This window comes from Humulus lupulus, chromosome 6 (genome assembly GCF_963169125.1).
Source record: "Humulus lupulus chromosome 6, drHumLupu1.1, whole genome shotgun sequence".
In the NCBI taxonomy this organism is placed as follows: Eukaryota; Viridiplantae; Streptophyta; class Magnoliopsida; order Rosales; family Cannabaceae; genus Humulus; species Humulus lupulus.
The window spans coordinates 29,912,423-29,930,786 of record NC_084798.1 but is presented as its reverse complement, the minus strand read 5'-3'; the positions used below and the strand labels follow the sequence as shown (position 1 = coordinate 29,930,786).

The following is an 18,364-nucleotide window of genomic DNA, read 5'->3' as shown; positions in this document are numbered from 1 at the left end:
AAACACTTCATGGCCAACCTAATTATAGTCAAGTTGAAGCCATTAATTGTAACCAAATTTGACTAAATGACACTTTTAATCTCATTTTCCAATATGGAATATAACTCGTCAACAACTCGATGGTTTATCTTAAAATCATGAACCCCACAAACACTTACTAGCACCCTTTCACATATACTTGGCTTTATTCATTCATTATATGATAACATAAAATAAAATATCATTCAATTTAATATACACATATTGTTGGGCTCTGAATTACTTTCCTCTTTCCTACATTTTAATGATCCCCCTTTAATTTTTTACCCAAAAGCAAACAAAATACCATCAAATACTACCTTCCACACACAACTTTTCATGATATCTCCACTATTTTCACTTCTTTAAAACGTTTTCCTTCATTACTAAATATCATTATTTATAGTTTCGGATATACATAATAATTTTCTCCACTCGACTCACTTTTTTTTTTATATATATATAATTATAATAACATCATTAAACCCCCTTTCTTTAGCACACAATTTACACGTCACCTAAAACGACAAACTTCGAAATGTGCCCACAAAACGCCGTATCTACAATAGCCTGCACCGGATTATACCTCCCCACCACTGAGGGAAAGAGCCAAAGCCACGTGTCCATAAACGACGCCGTATTCCGCAATCTAATCTAAGCGTTCTATTTCCGGATTTTTTTCTTCTTGTTTTTGGATTCTTACCGATTAAACGAGCGTTTTGCACGCTGAAGACTTCGGGTCCCACATCGCCGGTAAAAGATACTTACGGCCGTTGTCACCGTGAGCATTGTAACTCGCTCCACTCGCCTTGTCGACCAGGACCTTACCTGGATAACCCGGGTAAGATCCGGACCCGAATACCCCGGTACAAGCGGACACAGCCTCTAACGGCGCCGTTGCTGGCCCCTGAAAGTAGCCGTTATTAAACGGGTTTGTCACGGTTCCCGCCAAGAGAGTAGCCAAGTTAATGACCATTCCGTCGATTCCGACGTCACCGTTAGGTGCCACTAAAGGCGGAGTCTGTGGGCCGTACATGGGCTGGTGAAAGGGCCAGGCGCATTGACCGGGACATTGGGTCTCGGAGTTTCCGACCCAAATATAAGCCTGACCAGCTTTTCCCTTCAAGGCCCGTTTAGCACCATGGGTACCGCATCGGTTCATACAGAATCCGTCAACGGCAACGTCTTTCGCCGTTAGAACCACGTTAATGGCTCTGAGATCGTTACCTTTTCCACCGGCGAGGGCCATTAGATGAGAAGTCTTGAGGACTTTCCCGAGAGAATACGTGTCGCGGATGACTTGCTGCCCAACAACGAGATTAGACGCCCCGCCCTTGTACATCTCCGTCGTCTTCCACCACGACGCCACCGAAGGCGGCGTAGCACGGGGGGAGTTCAACGAATGAATGAAATCAACGATTATCGAGCGTTGAACAGGAGTAAAAGTACCGTACCATATGAGATTAACGGTGATGTTGCCCTTCAAAAGAGCACCGTTGTGGTACTTGAGAACAAGCGGCTGTTCTTGGACGAGAGCCGAAAGCTTCCGGCCAGTTGCGGCAGCCTCAGCCGTCGGACGATCGACGAGAACTATAAGAACAAAGAAGAGCATGGCAAAGCGGTGAATAGAACCCATTTTCAGCACTGAAACAGTTCGTTGAGTTTGAATTTTTTTTCTTTTTTTGAAAGCTTTTTGTATTTCTTTAGCTCAGAAGAAGAAGCTTATGGAACAAGAGAGGGAAAGTGGCTATTTATATAGCGGTCGAGGTAGGGGTGAGAGACGAGGCACACAGCTGTACAGAAGCAGAGGTGTCGTTATCGAGGAACGACACGTGGAGATAGGTAATTGGGGAGTATGGGGTTTAAGAGGTTTGCCAGGCTGTAGTGTTTGGCTATGAAACTGGTGACGTGGGTGGTCTGGAGAGAGAGAGAGAGAGAGAGAGAGAATTGTTTTTTGGTTTCTCTCCGAGTCTTTAGGCTTTGGCGGAAGACGAGTCTAGTCATTTACTCACGGCAGAGGGAGATATGGATGAGTCTGAAGAAGGACCAATACATCAGCTGATTCGACTTGGCCCATAAAAAACATTTACTCCTCTGCGATTCACCGCACGCTATCTAGTCTACGCCCTAATCCCTTAAATGCTATCGTGTTGTGTGGCTAATTGTTAATTATTTCACTAATTAATGTTGTTTTATTTAATTTTGATTAGCTATTTTGGACACTTTTGCTTTGCACTAGTATGTTCCCTTCGTTTGTGGGGTTTGGCCTTTTCTTGTTGTTTGTCTTTTTGAAGTAAAAAAGTTTGTTGGAGGTGTTAAAACATGGTTATGGGTCGCTTTTATTTTCTTTGAAAAATTAATTGGTTTAGGTAAATGGCTATATTGCTTTTTAGTTTTTTTTTAGGATATTTTGTATGGGAACAGGAAAGAAGAGATTGGATAAACAAGATTTTTTTAATCAAATTGACTGTTTGTATTTATTGCGTGATGTCAATAATAATATTGTGAAATTATTACATATGATTTTTTTTCTACTGTAAATTGATTAATTATATTTTATGTAATGGTAAAAAAAATTGGATGAAATCTTATGATTAAAAATGAATAAATAATGGAACAAAATTTATACATAAATAAAACATTGAATTACTTGAATTAGAATGAGAAAAAATAAAACAAAACATGAGCTATAAAATTTCTTTAGTTATGAAAAAAACTTGTTGATTATAAGGCAAATATTCTTTTGGTGTCGTATGTTTTATTTTATTGAAATATATATTTCATACTCTATATTTTTAATAATGTGTATTTAATATATTATAATTTGAAATCGTACATATTTAGTATCATAGATTTAGATTTGATCAATATGACTAAATTGCTCTCGATTATATGAGTTTTAAATTTAAATTTAACTACTTAATTACATATAATTACTGACAACTTGATCATATTTATAAATTTTTCTTGTTTAAATTTGTGTCTAGAATATTAAATATATACAATTTAATATTACAAGATACTAGATTAATAATGTTGACGCCGTTTTTCGTCAACTTAAATTGTAGAGCAATTAAACAATGAAGCGAATATGTTATTAAGACTTATGAGCTTTCTGGAAATTCTTTAGAGATGAATTACACAGAGTTTTCGAGAAAATATTCTGTAAATCAATTGAAATAATAATATTAAATACACTATCTCCTATATACACGGAAACGTCTCATGAAGATCGGGAACAGATAATAGATTAAATGATATCCCTTAAATATTAGGATTACACAAGAGTAACATGTTCACACATAATGAGTTATCCCAGGTGATTCATCAGGTCTTCGAGATCAGCGATTGGCATTGAGTCTGTCAAGACTATGGGTCAGTCACGAGCTTGCCACTCAACTTCACACTATGCTCGAGATAGGTAGATGCTGACGAGGCTGTCACATCCGAGCTTGTACTTCCCGTGCTCGAGCTATCTCGTCTGAAGACAATCGGTAAAAAATATATTCAAGTGTCGTGCCTTTACCCATCGCGAGCTCAGAAAATATTCGAAGTTACACATCCTCGAGGTCGATGTTTTACTTCAAAGAGGTTTAACGATTAAACCATATGATGTCTGCATATATTTTGAGCTCACACCTGATGATCTCAATTTTTTTTGTCATAACTTCTTATCTCGAAATCTAAGTTTAACAAATAGTATTAAAAATATAAGATACAAAATCTATATTTCTATAAAATACAATACCAAATAATTATATACCCTTGATTATAATCCATAGAACGGACAAAGTATTTTATTTGTAATTTTATATGATTGTATTTGTCAATAACGTTAAATATGATGTTGTAATAGATTTACACTAGTCGTAGCCATGTATTCATACAGACATACCAACAATCAATGTAGATTTGGCAATAATGCCAAATCCCGTGGCTCCAATAAAAACTTAATAAAATGTTACTAACATCTAAATATACAAATACAATGTCAAAGAAAGGGGGCAACTTTTCTCTTTTATAAGGCCGCCCATTTAATTCTTTTGTTTTTGACCCATTTAATTTTATAATTAATTAGAGTGAGCATATTTATCAAAAATTAAGTATCAAAATAAATATAGAAGTGCCCACAGGAATTAGAGTAAAGAAATATCTAACTTCACGCCTAAAAAAATGTGTTTGTCACCTACCCTAAACAATGTATTATTGTTTAATTAGATTTAAGAGATTATTTTAGCATTTAATTTAGTGTTAATTTATTTTCTCTTTTTACTAATTATAACAAAGTTTTTTTTTTTGACAAAGTTAATTTAAATCATTCCAACAATTCTTAGGTAAACCAAAGCAATTTTTTTTTGAAGTAGGTAAACAGAACAACTTAGTATAAATAACTATTTTCTTTCTTCTGAATTTTGATTTATTTTACATGTTTATAATTTATATATTTTGAATCTCTATTTTTTAATTTAATTTTACGATAAATTTTATGTTTTAAAAAATATTTTTTAAATTCTATATTTTGTTAAATTATTAAAAAATGATTTAGGATAAAATATTTTTGTTCTCCATTTTATTTACGTGATTATTACCTTAAAAATGTGTAAATTTCTAACGAATATAATCTTTATAAGTTATATTTAAAAATATTTTAACAAAATTTTAATTTATGAAATTATTTTTAACCAAATAAAAAAATAATCTTAAAATTAAGGGAAAATACTATACCCAAAAGAGTTTATATTTTTTTTGGACCATGTATTTTGTCTCATTATTTATTTAGACCCTGTGTTTTAACAAATTATTTTTTAGACCATATGTTTTTGTAAAATAATTAAAATAGAACTCTAAACTAAATTTTGATGAAGAAAAAATTGAATATAACAACACAGTTTTTAAGCAAAATGATTTTATTTTTATTCTGAATTATTAGTTTGGTAAATTATTTATAATTTTAGTTGAGAAAACATTGACCAAAATTAAGTTTAGAATTATATTTTAATAATTTTACAAAATATAAAATTCAAAAAATAATTTCTCAAAACACAAAATTCAAATAAATAATGGAAAAAACACGTATAAACCCTACCCAAAATAACAGTAAGCATATTTGTGGAGATTTTAGCATTACAAACAGTCCCACCGAGGACTGATCACAACCATTGATCTAATACCAGACGAGATATGAGGACCACAGAATATGGATGATCCGAATAATAAAACTAAAAAGAAAAGATTAAGGTGTAGCAGTTGCATAATTGGAGTCAGAAAAGTGGGTCCCACACCGACTGGGCTGGAAGAAAGGTTTGACGAGGGGTATGACATCAGGTGTAGAAGGGTGTAGCTGGGTCTTAGGTGCGGACTTCGAGGGGGTAGTCTTACAGTACTCGCTGTTTAATATTAATTAATATGGTCACGCATGATTTTATTTTGTGCATCACTACTGAACTCTCTCCGCTCTGACACTAGATGGATTCAGATTTTTTTATTTTAAATTACTATTTTGGGTCCCTTTACTTCCAGTCCTAGACCCCTACTAGGGCTATTCCACTAGTGATCTCTGTACGGGAAGCAAAGACTTGTGACTTATCCGTGGGACCCACCCACCAATATATAATAAAGACTTATCTTATTTTTTATTTGAGCTTTACGTTAAGTTGGTCTTATCTCAACTCCATAAGAGACAATATTATTTAACTCTTGAGTGGCATTATGGTAATTAGGAGTGAGGAATAAAGAGCAACAGCCGAACCGAGGTTGGTGGGGAATTTTTTGAATGCGGGTTGGTCCACCGTATTTAGCAATAGCCGTCGAAAAATATAATTTGGTTTCCTTCGAATTCACTTGTTTTGTACTTTTCTATTTTTAAAAGTAGAGAAAAGTAACATTTTCTTCGTTGTTTCGTGGGTTTGGTTGGTTTGCATTGAGTAAAACGTGGTGTTCGGGAGGGAACTCGAGAGTCGAGAATGGAGAGCCGGTGCCGACCCATTGAGCTGCGTCGTCACGTGACTAATTCACCCATTATAGTGTTTTCTTTTTTCTTTTTCTGTTTTTGAGGGAACCAATTTTAGTGTTCACATCTTACTCTTTTTTTTTTTTTATTTGTCTTGTAAAACTGGCAAACTCTGTATTTAGCTGCAGGATCAATTTTTGGAATGACTTAGGTAATTTAAAAATGTATTGTTTGGCAAACTGGAGTGTCGATAAAATAGAAGAATGTGGGAGTCATCACAAAAATATAAGAGTGTCGAATGTTCACGTTTGTTAGAAAAGAATTGTTAAGGGGTACTAGTGGTGTCCAACACTATAAGGAAGTGGTGTATTGCTATTAGTTCAATTTAATATTGGATCCTACATATTTAAATTTAATAAATATTATGGAGTATCGCTAACCAATTATGAGATCATCTTGTATGGTGTTGAACACCTTAAGGTGTGAAATAGTAACACTCTTGTTAAAAACTCTACATTGAAAGTCTATACATATGTGGTAATTATTACCACTTATAAGAGTGTCATTAACTCTAATTTTTATTAATTGGTTTTGAGATAAAATATCGTACTTTTACCTATAATCAAAAGAATTATTTGTGATTTGAGAATAATAAGTCATTAGTGATTGAATTATCCAAAATTAATTGAAGCGATTAACCACAATAAACAAGAACACTAATTAAGTAGATCATTGAACAAAACAAAATCAATGTACAAAAAGTAAATGCATAAGTAAAACTTACGAGATTCGATCTAGAGTTTCGTGCTCTAGTCTAGTCCATAGGGAAACAACCAAGAATGGTTTGCAGTCCTTATAGATCAATGTCAATGTTACAACTATGGAGATTCATTCCTTACTAGTATTTAGTTTCAAGTTAGGAAACTCAAAGATACTTTCTTTTTTTTGATACATCCAAAGACAATAAAACTTAACTATAGAAAACTATAGTAATTGCAATATATAGTTGGGCAAACATTACAAAGTCACCTTCCAAAACACTTTACCACAAAGCACCACACTATTCTCTCTTTAGAACCTTCGGTTGTATATACTTCCCATGCTTAAAGCTCTACAATGCTAATAAGATGCAGTATAGATCTTCTCCATGCATTTTCCTAGGCTATAGCACCAATCATAAATGATATATGTGCTTAGACTATAACTCTAGACGAATATATACAACAAACATGTTGTATTTGATGAGTCTTCTTTCCCTTTGTACTTAAATAACCTGTCGCCAACTTCGAGTGTGTAACCCCTGCCATCTTACCCTTGTCATCTATTCTTGTGTCATTCCACTTCCACTACTCCAACACCTGTGTCCAATGCTCCACTACCTGCTTCTACACCAACTACCCCACCTTGCTCAATTGAGCAAATCCAAACACCTGTCCCACCTCACTCTCTACCCTCTCTTTCTCTAGCTCCAAGAATCTCTAGTTTTCTCCAAGAACTCTCCAAGAAAGTGCTTGACTTAGAGAGTTGAAGGCTTATTCAATCTCAATCCTCATTTCCTAAAAAGAGAAAGCCTTAAGCATCAATGGTGGCTAGGATATAGAGTATTAGGACATCGTTCTACAACGTGTATAAGCTTTGGTTTGTGTTTTGGTATTGCTTAAGGGTTTGCTCAAAGGATTTTTCAAAGTGGTGAATTTGCCTAGGGTTTGAAGCTTCATCAAAACTTGAAGAACCCCATTGTTCTACTTGGGTTTGCATGTTCTTTCTTAATCTTTTTTAAGTCTTTGTCAATCCAAATTTTGTGTAGATTCTATTTTTTGCGGAGGTGTTATCTCACTCTCCCCCAACATTCTAATACTATATTATTTGAGATGGCATATCATGGAAGAATCTAACTCTCTTTCGGCTTTGAGATTCATGACGCAAGACTTCATTAGATTAGATAGATCTGATGGGACTAATTTTGTGCATTGGAAAGAAAAAATTAGGTTCTTGCTCACTACTTTGAAGGTTTACTATGTCTTGGATGAGGACCTAAAAGCCTTGGAGGAGCCCAAGGAAGATGATACTCAAGAAATCGTCAAAGAGAGGAAGAAGCGTGAAGAAGATGAATTAATTTGTAGGGGTCACATTCTCAATGCTCTATTGGACTATGATCTCTACACCAACACCAAGAACGCAAAGGAGATTTGGGAGGCCTTGGAAAAGAAGTACAAAGCGGAAGAGGAAGGTACAAAGAAATTCTATATTACTCAATATATGGAATTTAAATTTTATGATGATAAACCCCTTCTCCCTCAATTTCATGACATGCAAATTATTGTAAATAAATTGCCTACTCTTAAAATTGTATTGCCGGAACAATTTCTTGTTGCTGCCATTATAGCCAAGTTACCTCCTTCATGGAAAGGCTATAGGAAAAAGATGCTCCATAGAAATGAAGAGATTTCTTTGGAGAAGATTCTTAAACACTTGAGAATTGAGGAGGAATCTCGTTCTAGAGATTTGAATGATGAGAAGTCCAATGGAGAGACTTTGAAGGCCAATGTTGTGGCAAATCCTCCTAAGAAAGGCAATGGAAATGGCAAGAACAAAGGCAAGGGCCAAAAACCCTTGGGGCCCAAGAAGATTGAGGGGCAATTCAAGAGTTCCAAGGGACCTTGCTATGTGTGTGGCAAGAATGACCACTTTGCTAGAGATTGTATGTAACGTCCTAAATTTCCTAATAAGGCTTAGGGCCTTGAATAGGGGGGTAGGATGGAAAATTATGGAAATTATGTGATTTTGTGATATATATATATATATGTGCATCATTATGTGATTATGTGAGTTATATTATAATATGACTTGATATGCATGTTTAGGTGTATTAAATATGCAAGTGGGCCAATTTCTATTTAAAAGGGCAATTTTTGTAATTTGGCCCATTATAGGGATATTTGGCATATATGTGGTATGTGCGTGGTACTACATTACTATGTGGATATGTTTGGGTTACTCAGCACGAGACGATCCTAGGGAGCAACCTAATGGAAAAGTCACAACAGAACCCATACTTGACTCGAAGTGAGTCAAGGGGTATATTGGGTATTTAGTACATTATCAGGGTTGAACAGGTAATGGGAAATCATTTGGTAATTATTTGAGGATATTATAAGTAACAAGAATTGTGAGAGGTTAATTAGGATTAACGGGGTATGTGGAGAATGAAAAAATTGCCCTTGAGGGGCTTTGAGAGAGAGAGTTGGCCCTAGGGGTATTTTAGTCATTTGAGGAAAAAATCTAGGGACTTAATCACCTTTCCCCTCTGCTAAAGTAATCACAAAACAGAGCATCATCTCTCTCTCTCTCTCTTTCTCTTTCTCTCGGTTTTTCTCTTCCTCTCCTTATTTTGGTTTGAATTTTTGAGGAAATTAATGGAAACCTTATGCTTGGAATGAAGGCTTGCTTTGGGGCTTGATTAGTGGCAGATAGGAGGGAATAATCACCATTGAGGTAGGCTTCAAACTCTGTTCTTGATTGAATTCTGTTTTAGTTTTAGTGTTCTTGAGCTTTGAAGCTCAAGGTCTTGGATTGAGTTTGTACGCCCTGAATATCCGCACGCACTTTGGCGAGTTAGAAAAGGGCCTAAATCGATCTGCCACGTGTCAACTGTCAACCCGGGGCTGTTTGTTACGGTCCCCTAAACAACTAGCCTGAGTTGATGGATCATTTAGCTGCTCCTTGCTTGGAGCCATTGTGTCGACATAATAGAAGCCACGAGATAGCGCCACATTGAGCTCGTGGTGCATCAGAGGTCTGATATACCCTCGGATCCTTATAAAGTCAACGACGCAATATAAACGTGCGTATACCAGAAATCACGTGTCTGTTCTATTCCTGAATTCTCAGATACGCAGTATAAACGTGCGTGTTTGGACATCCCGCGCCTCATTTGGTCCATGCTGCCCATTACTCATCTTTACCTATTGATTAGACCCCACTTCACTGTAATATAAAATGTAAATATAAATCATTGATGTAACAGATATGATTTTAGGGATCAAAAGGGTCACGGGTTGACCCCAACCCTTACCCAGGGGTCAACCTCCTATAAATACCAAAACCCTGGATAGTGCAAAGGGTTGGCTTCTCCTTGTAAAGTAAATACTTTGTAAGAAATAGTAAGGAGAGATCAATAATATCGACTGGTGGACTAGAGGGATTTTAACCTCCGAACCACCTAAAAAAGAATTGACCATCTTTTCTTTGCAATCATCTTCCACATTCTCGATTATTATCATTTTCATATTACGGTTTATCAATCATACTTAATCCATCCTATTTATTCATATAATTTACTGTTAGCGGAAAACCGCGTCGACAGAGTTGTTGGTAGGTGTTTTGATTGAAGTTAAGCTTGGGTTTTTATGGTGTTAGTGTGTTGTTAATGGTTGGGGGTTTGAATTATGGTTGGGGGTTTGAATTATGGTTTTGGGTATTGATTTGGATGGTTTTGGTAAGGTTTTGGCTAAGGAAAAACAAAGATTTCTGGGTTCGTGGGGTCGTGCCACGACTTTGTTCTTGGGCGCCGTGGCCTGTGTGAACCCAGGGCACTAAGGCGGTTCTGACTGGGGAGCATGCCGTGGCCCATGTCCTGAAATTCAGATAAGGAAGTTTCTGTCTCGGGAGCATGTCGCGGCTCTTAAGGGTAAGTCACGGCATGCCTGACAGCTTTAGCGAAAAGTGGGTTTTAGTCATGGGAACTTAAACCTAAAGGCTCATGATCGATCCTACTACCCAGTTTAGTAGAGTTTGATGTCCTGGAGGCTAGGACTCGGTCCGGAAGCCATTATTCGCTCGTTTTTTTATAGGATTATATATTATGATTGTGACTAGGTGATTGCTAGGGGTTCAGAATCAGGATCGTGCTCAAGGGTCGTTTATTGGTAACCTGTGCTTGGACCAAAGATAAGAAAACCACACCCAGTATGTGATGCATGTGATACATGTGATTATGGCATGACATGAATGTTGAATATGGAATTGATCAGAGCTTGAGTCTTAGTAAATGTGCCTGATTATGATTATGTTTGTGATTGTTGATTAAGTATGTTGAGTGCTTTATATCTGGATATTTGACATATGATACATGCCTGTTTGTATTACCTCATAGAGAAAGCACTTACTTATTAGTCAATGACGACAATAGCGATGAGCGTTGGTCGTAAAACACTAACTTATTAGTCAAGAGTGTCAATAGCGTATCGAGCGTTGGTTGATATGATTAGATCTAATCAAATGAGCATTATACGCTCGTCTGACCCTATGGTCGAAGAAAACTAAAGTGCTTGGCTAGTTACTCAGAGCTAGGGCTAAAAGGCCCAGAGTGACTTGATGGTCACATGGCTAGGGCATAGAACCCAAGGTTGACCCCATGGTCATCTATCCAGGGCACAGGACCCCAGGTTGACCCCATGGTCATCTATCCAGGACCGGGCCATAACAGGTGAAAAGCTATACGACTCAACTCCAACATAATTGCTCTGATATAGCTAGCTCTTTTAGGGCAAGGGACCCCAGGTTGACTCTATGTTCTTCTATTCAGGGCGCAGGACCCCAAGATGACTCCATGGCCATCTATTCAAGGCAAAGGACCCCAGGTTGACCCCATGGTCATCTGATTCAGGCTGCAAGCCCCAGAATGATCCCATAACCATTTATTTGTACTTGCCTGCATGCATGAATTGGGTTATTACTGCTAGGCATGCTTATTATGATTTGGTGACATGTTATTAACCACTTATGAGCATGTTAAGTTTTCTTGCTAAGCCTCAGTTGACAGGTGCTATGTGCTGCAGGTAAAGGTAAAAGAAAGTTGGACCCTCCTTGAGTTGGAGAGCTTAGGTGACGATGTGTACATATACGGCTGCTCGACCACCACAAATGTAACATCCTACTACCCAGGGACCATTACGATGTGCATTTTAAATAGTGCTAAACTCGCTAATCATGTCATTTGGCCATAATCGTGTAACTAAGTAAGATTAGCGGTTTAGGGTTAAAATTTTTTTGTTAAGAAACAACGTTTCACTAAAACGTTTACTGTATACATTAAGATCCCAAAAATATAACTTAAAGGTGTATTGCTACAAAATATTTACAACCAACCGACCTAAGCAGAAAAATAAGGTTTAACCCTAGTTCCTCTTCGAACCCTCGGCCGTGGCGGTCGAGCAGCCGCATATGTACACATTGTCGCCTAAGCTCTCCAACTCAAGGATGGTCCAACTTTCTTTTGCCTTAACCTGCACCACATAGCACCCGCGAGCCGAAGCTCAGCAAGAAAACTCAATATGCTCATGAACAGTAATAACATGTTACTAAATCATAATGTGCATGACTAGCAATAATAGCCCTATTCATGCATGCAGAAAAGTCTAGATAATGATTGTGGGCTCTGCCCTTTGTATAGATGATTTATGGGCCCTACCCCTTGTATAGATGACTTATGGGCCCTACCCTTTGTATGGATGACTATCAAGTCAATCATAATCAAATGAGTGATTAACACTTTGAGGTTATGATAACCACGCTGGGGCTTATAGCCCAAATCAGATGAGTGCTTAACACTTTGAGGTTTTGATAACCATGCTGAGGCGTGTAGCCTTAATCAGATGAGTGATTTAACACTAGAGATTCTGATAATCATGCTGGGACTTGTAGCCCTAATCAGATAAGTGACTGATGAGTAAGTCACTAACTTAAATTAGATGAGTGACTGATGAATGAGTCACTAACATGGGCTCTGCACCCTTAGCCATGTGACGATGCAGTCACCTGGGCCTTCTGGCCCTGGCTCTAAGTGACTAGCCATTAGGCTAGACAAGCGCTTTTAGTTTCAATCAAACTTGAGGTCGGTCAAGCATTAATGCTAATGATGAGTCATTCAATGCTTATGGTGATTAGATCTAATCATTTCGGCTTGTGTTGAACACATCAGTGCCGTTCTTGACTCTTAAGCCAATACCATACGGCTCGTGCCAATTTCTGACTCATGGGTCAGTGACACACACAAGGAAGCAATGCAACCAGACATATATCATATGTCAAATATCCAAATGTAAGGCATTCAACATGCTTACTTAACAATCACAAACATAATTATGATCATGCACAATTATAGAGACTCAAGCTCTGATCAATCTCATATTCAATATTCATGTCATGCCCTAATCACATGTTTCTCATGCATCACATAGTGGGTGCAGTTTTCTTACCTCTGGTTCGAGCGAGAAATAACAAATGAACGACCCTTGAGAACGATCAATCATTTGATCCCTTAGTCGTCACCTAGTCATAACCAAATATGGAATCCAATTAATGAAATCAACAATAAAAGGTTCTTGACCTAAACCTCACTGTCGGAACCTCGAATCGTACTCAAACGGTTAGAAGAAGATGAATGTTGTGTTTTGGTTTCTGTTTTCTACAGCCTTAATGGTTCATATATATCCTTTAGGTCAAAAGACCAAAATGCCCCAAGCTTAAATAAAACCCTTAACAGCCACCAAGGGAAAAATCGTCATTTCCCGACTATCTCATTAATCATAATTAACACCCTCCAATTCTCGTTATTCACAATATTATCAAATAATAATAAATCATATCCCATTACCCTTTAATTCCCGGTAATGTTCTAATCACCAAATTACCCCGAGTCTCACCCCGAGCCCCGAAATTAACCCCGTTATGACCAAACCGATAACTTGCATTCAAAGTTCGTCTCATGCCAAATGGCTCAAACAAATCCACATATAATGTGATCTTATCCATGATTCACCAACATGCATGAAAATATACAAATACACCATCAACGGGCCAAATTACCAAAATGCCCTTATAATGTAAAATGGACCCATATGCATGCATTTAACATCATATAATAATATAATTCACATAAACATGCATATAATCATTTATTAACATAATAAATCAATTATGGCCCTCCACGCCTCCTAATCAAGGTCCTAAACCTTATTTGGAAATTTGGGTCATTACAACTATCCCCTCCTTACAGAAATTTCGTCCTCGAAATTTATCTGAACAACCCGGAATATAATTCCGCACAACTGATTCCAGTTTCCTAGGTCGTTCCCTCAACCTCACTGTTTTTGTATAATAACTTAATCAAGGGTACAACTTTGTTCCTCAGAACTCTGTTCTTTCTGTCTCATATCTGGACCGGCTATTCCTCATAGGATAACGTAGCCTCAATCTCAAGATTCTCATAAATCAACTCATGAGTCTCTTCTAACCCATGTCCTCAACATGGAAATATAAAATACACTGTATACAGTTGACAATGCCAAAGATAAGGTCAATCCAAAGGCAACCTAATCGGTCTTATCCAGGACTCAAGCGGTCATATTAATCTAGGGCTCAACTTGCCCTTAATTCCTCACCCCTTTCCATGATGATATCCTAAGGAAGATACAGTCTTCCTCCTGGAACTCCATGTTCCTGCATTTCAAATTAGCGTAACTCTTCCATTTACTCTTAGAAGTGAGCATCCCAGCTCTAATCTTTTCATGAACAGTTCCTGTAGGCTGAGCGCCTTTTTCAAGGAAATATAGAATAACAGGAACATTTAAATAAGTTTGATTCTTTATCGGATCATAAAACACCACTTTCCGAAGAGCTCTCCCTTCTCTTCGTGATTGAACATTGTTTACCGAGATTTTCGGAAACTATATTAATGAATATTAGGTAAGACTAATGATATGGAATTTAGAAGATAAAAACAGGATTTTTACGTGGTTGGGGTGTTAATGAGCCTTAGTCCATGAGTCAATTGTGTTAGAGCTTGGAAAGTCTTTTTCAATGAAGTTTCTCTCTATGTTTTGACAGAATAACTGTATATAAGTCGAAGAGAGATCCCTCTCCAGTGCTCTGCCACCTGTATTTATAGGCTCACAGGAGCACGAGGCTTGGGCCGAGTATGACCCGGGCTCGTCAAGGATAAATATCCTAGGCTTCTCTAATGGAAGCCCAATACAAAGGATAAAACTACAAAAGATTAAGAAAGACTGAAGCCCAATGGGGCGGCCCAAAGCCTATGCTTCGCCTGACAACATAGGGCTTTTGGTCTGGACATTTCGAGTTACGAGGCAGATTCAGGAGACAAGATCGGTCAGTGCACTGGCGGCGCAGGTCTGAACCAGCGGCGTGCAATCCCGAGGTGGCCTTTTCCGCAGGTGAAAAGTGGGGACAGCTCCCACGCGTCATGGGGCGGCTTCAGGGTCATGGATGCCTTTTCCTGCCAACCTGGAGGACATGACCCGGGTTTGTTTACCTCTGTCCCTCTTCGTTTACCACAGGCCCGCAGGCCCGGACCGTTTACCAGGCTCCGGGATCGTTTTGCGCATACCTCGACCGTATCCCCAACTGGCCATACGTCTCCCGGGCGACTGTCATGGATCATCTTCCTGGACACCATCCGGGTCCCGAACCACACTTGGACCATCGTCCTTGGTTACTCTCGTACCATGCGGGCTTGGCTGGGCCCATATCCAATCGCCCAGACCATGGGTCTGGACCATCGTCCCGGGCCCACGACAGGAAATGGGGTTAACAAACATCAATTGCAACGATTCGATAAATGGGTCATTGGGATAGATATAGATAAAAAATACCCCCCCCCCCCAAGAAACGTATACGAAGTTTTCTCCTCGTACGACTCAAGAAAATTCAAGTTATGTTTCCCATTATTTTCGTATCCGTAATAGTGCGAAAAGAAGGCTCGACTCCAAGTTGTTCAAGAATAGTTGCGTTGAGTTTCTCGACCCTTTGCCTTAGGATTAGTCAATTCTATTTCTCGATGGGGGACAAGGGAAGGGATATAACTTAGCGGTAAAGTGTCACCTTGACGTGGTGGAAGTCATCAGTTCGAGGCTTATTATCCCACCCCTGAACTACCTTAGGATCCAAAATCAACATCTCACACATCCCATTCCAATGAATGGGTGATATACATTCCTTACTATACAATGTCTCATAAGGTGCCTCTCCAATACTGGATAACTCTATCTCTGATTTACCATTAGTCTGAGGATAACCAACTGTACTAAGTTCCAACTATATACTCATCACAATCTATAACCTTTCCAAAGACTTGGAAACAATAATAGAGTCTTCATCTGATAAGATAGACCTTGAATTCCATGAAGGCGTACTATCTCTCTCACATAGAGATATGTATACTGATCAGATGTATTAATTGTCCTTACTGATAAAAGTGAACTCACTTTCAATACAGGTTCATAATGATCTAATCCAAATTACGCTGACCCACTCTCCTGGGCATTCCCACCGCAAAACCTATCGCGATGTTTCCTTATTTCCATTATAGAATACTCAAAGGCTGCAATAGCCTTACTGGTTTCTGATACTCTATCTTAACCTGCTAACAGGTTAAGTACTTTGTCATGCATTCCATTACGTCCCTCTCCATCCCAGGCCACCATTATAAAGCTTTCAAATACTGTTACATCTTTCGCAATGCCTGGATGAAGAGAATAAAATGTAGTATGAGATTCATCCAGAATCTCTCAATTAATCCCAATGTCCATCGAATTCCAAATCCGATCCTTGTACCACAATAAACTCATACCTAACACTACATAATCCTTAGCTAATCCAGCTAAGACATTCTCCTCAATTCTCTCATCTGTGGCTCACTTAATTGTTTTTCCCTTTGATCTTTTCTACCAAAGTAAACTCAAATATATAGCTGGCCACCTGGCCCACTAGACACTCTACTCTAGTTATGATCAGATCCTTTAACCAACATGATGCATAGGCAATCCCTTTTTCCCTATCATTGAGGTGTCATAACAACCTACAACTGGTTCTGTTCTGTAAGAAGACTCAGAATTCTTTTTCAAAGCACATATAATATCCTGCTTGTCCAAGGAAACTCCTATCCCTAAGGCGTTCCTTGACCTTGGCAAATTCTCCAACTGAGAGTATACCATAATACCGTCGATTAAGACGATCACATATCCAATTAAGATAATCCTTGAATACTCTGTTCATCTAATCCATCAAAACAACTCAGCACTCTCAGTGCCCTTATCTAATACAAAAGCAATCTTCTGCATATGCTTCTCCCTGACCTTCAGCTGGTACTAACCAGACCAGAGATCCACCTTGGAGAATATCATCTTACTCAATAACTGAACCTTTAGGTCTTACAACTTTGCTGAAGCCATTCAATAGTGCCCTAGACCTGATTCCCTTCCTGGCACCAATCCAATCACCATTTATCATGTTATGTAAACATAATCCTGACGATTCCCCCTGGAAATCCATTCAGAAACTCACAGACTAATCCAGTCTGTCCTGATCCCACTGGCACGACCTAAGTGGTATCCACCACACTAGTTAAGAGTCTATGCATCCTCCTGCAATAGATCTCTAGCTCTAAATACAGATGTCATAAGCATACAAAATCCATGCACAGTGCCAATTACCACAAGGGTCTCTCACTCTCAAACCCAAGAGTTAATATCCTTTCCTTGCAATCAATCATTGCCCCACACTTGGTTAACCAATCCAATTCCAAGATCATACTGAAGTCAGTCATAACCAACCCTATCAAAACTACTGATGAGTCATTTCCATCATAATCTACTTCATCTCTTAAAATCACCAATACATTATCACATTCCCATCACAACATAACCATGCAATGTGCATAACAAGTCTATGCTTCTCTAGATGCAACAAACAAAGAACAACATGGCACCAAACTAGTCAGCACAATACAAGAATCAGAACTAGAAAGCTGACCTGCCACCCCAGAGGAACCAGTCTCAGTCTTCGAATCTGACCCCATCTGATTAACGCCCAAAACGTGCATCCACTAAGCGATGGTTGTAGTATAGATCGGGCGGTCGATTCCACAAGGAGGCAAATAAATAAAGTTAAGAGATAAATAATATGAGGAAAATAGAACAAGTGATATTTTTGTTGTTTTTGAGATTTATAGATTAGAAAAAAAGATAGACTAAAGTGTGATGTAACAATAGATAACAAATAGGAAGGATCAAGAGTCACCAATATGCATACTTATTTATTTGGATCTTTGATTCACAAAAATTACACAAATGAGAAGTTCACATCCCAACTATTCATTTGGAAGATTTAACATTGAAGCACAAATATGTTTTACAAAAATGTATTCAAGTAATTATTATTCTTTTCCATGGAAAAGATGAGATAAATCTTATGAGAAATCTAAAAATGACATTATACCATTGGCAATAATGCAATAAAAGATTGGACATAAAACCTAACACAAATATTACTTTTACTATTTATAAAATACATAGAAAGAGCACGACTAATTCTATA

At 37.8% G+C, this 18,364-nt stretch overlaps 1 protein-coding gene across 1 annotated transcript; it reads right to left on the bottom strand.

Moving 5' to 3' along the window:
- Window positions 1–166: 166 nt before the first annotated feature.
- LOC133781984 (protein EXORDIUM-like 2) lies at window positions 167–1,749 on the bottom strand. The gene has a single exon (XM_062221107.1). The coding sequence runs from the start codon at window positions 1,652–1,654 to the stop codon at window positions 725–727; it is 930 nt and encodes a 309-aa protein (XP_062077091.1). The 5' UTR covers window positions 1,655–1,749; the 3' UTR covers window positions 167–724.
- Window positions 1,750–18,364: the final 16,615 nt, after the last annotated feature.

What these genes read in the sequence shown, in the direction of transcription:
- LOC133781984 (XM_062221107.1), bottom strand. Translation starts at nt 1,654, where the DNA reads ATGGGTTCTATTCACCGCTTTGCCATGCTCTTCTTTGTTCTTATAGTT.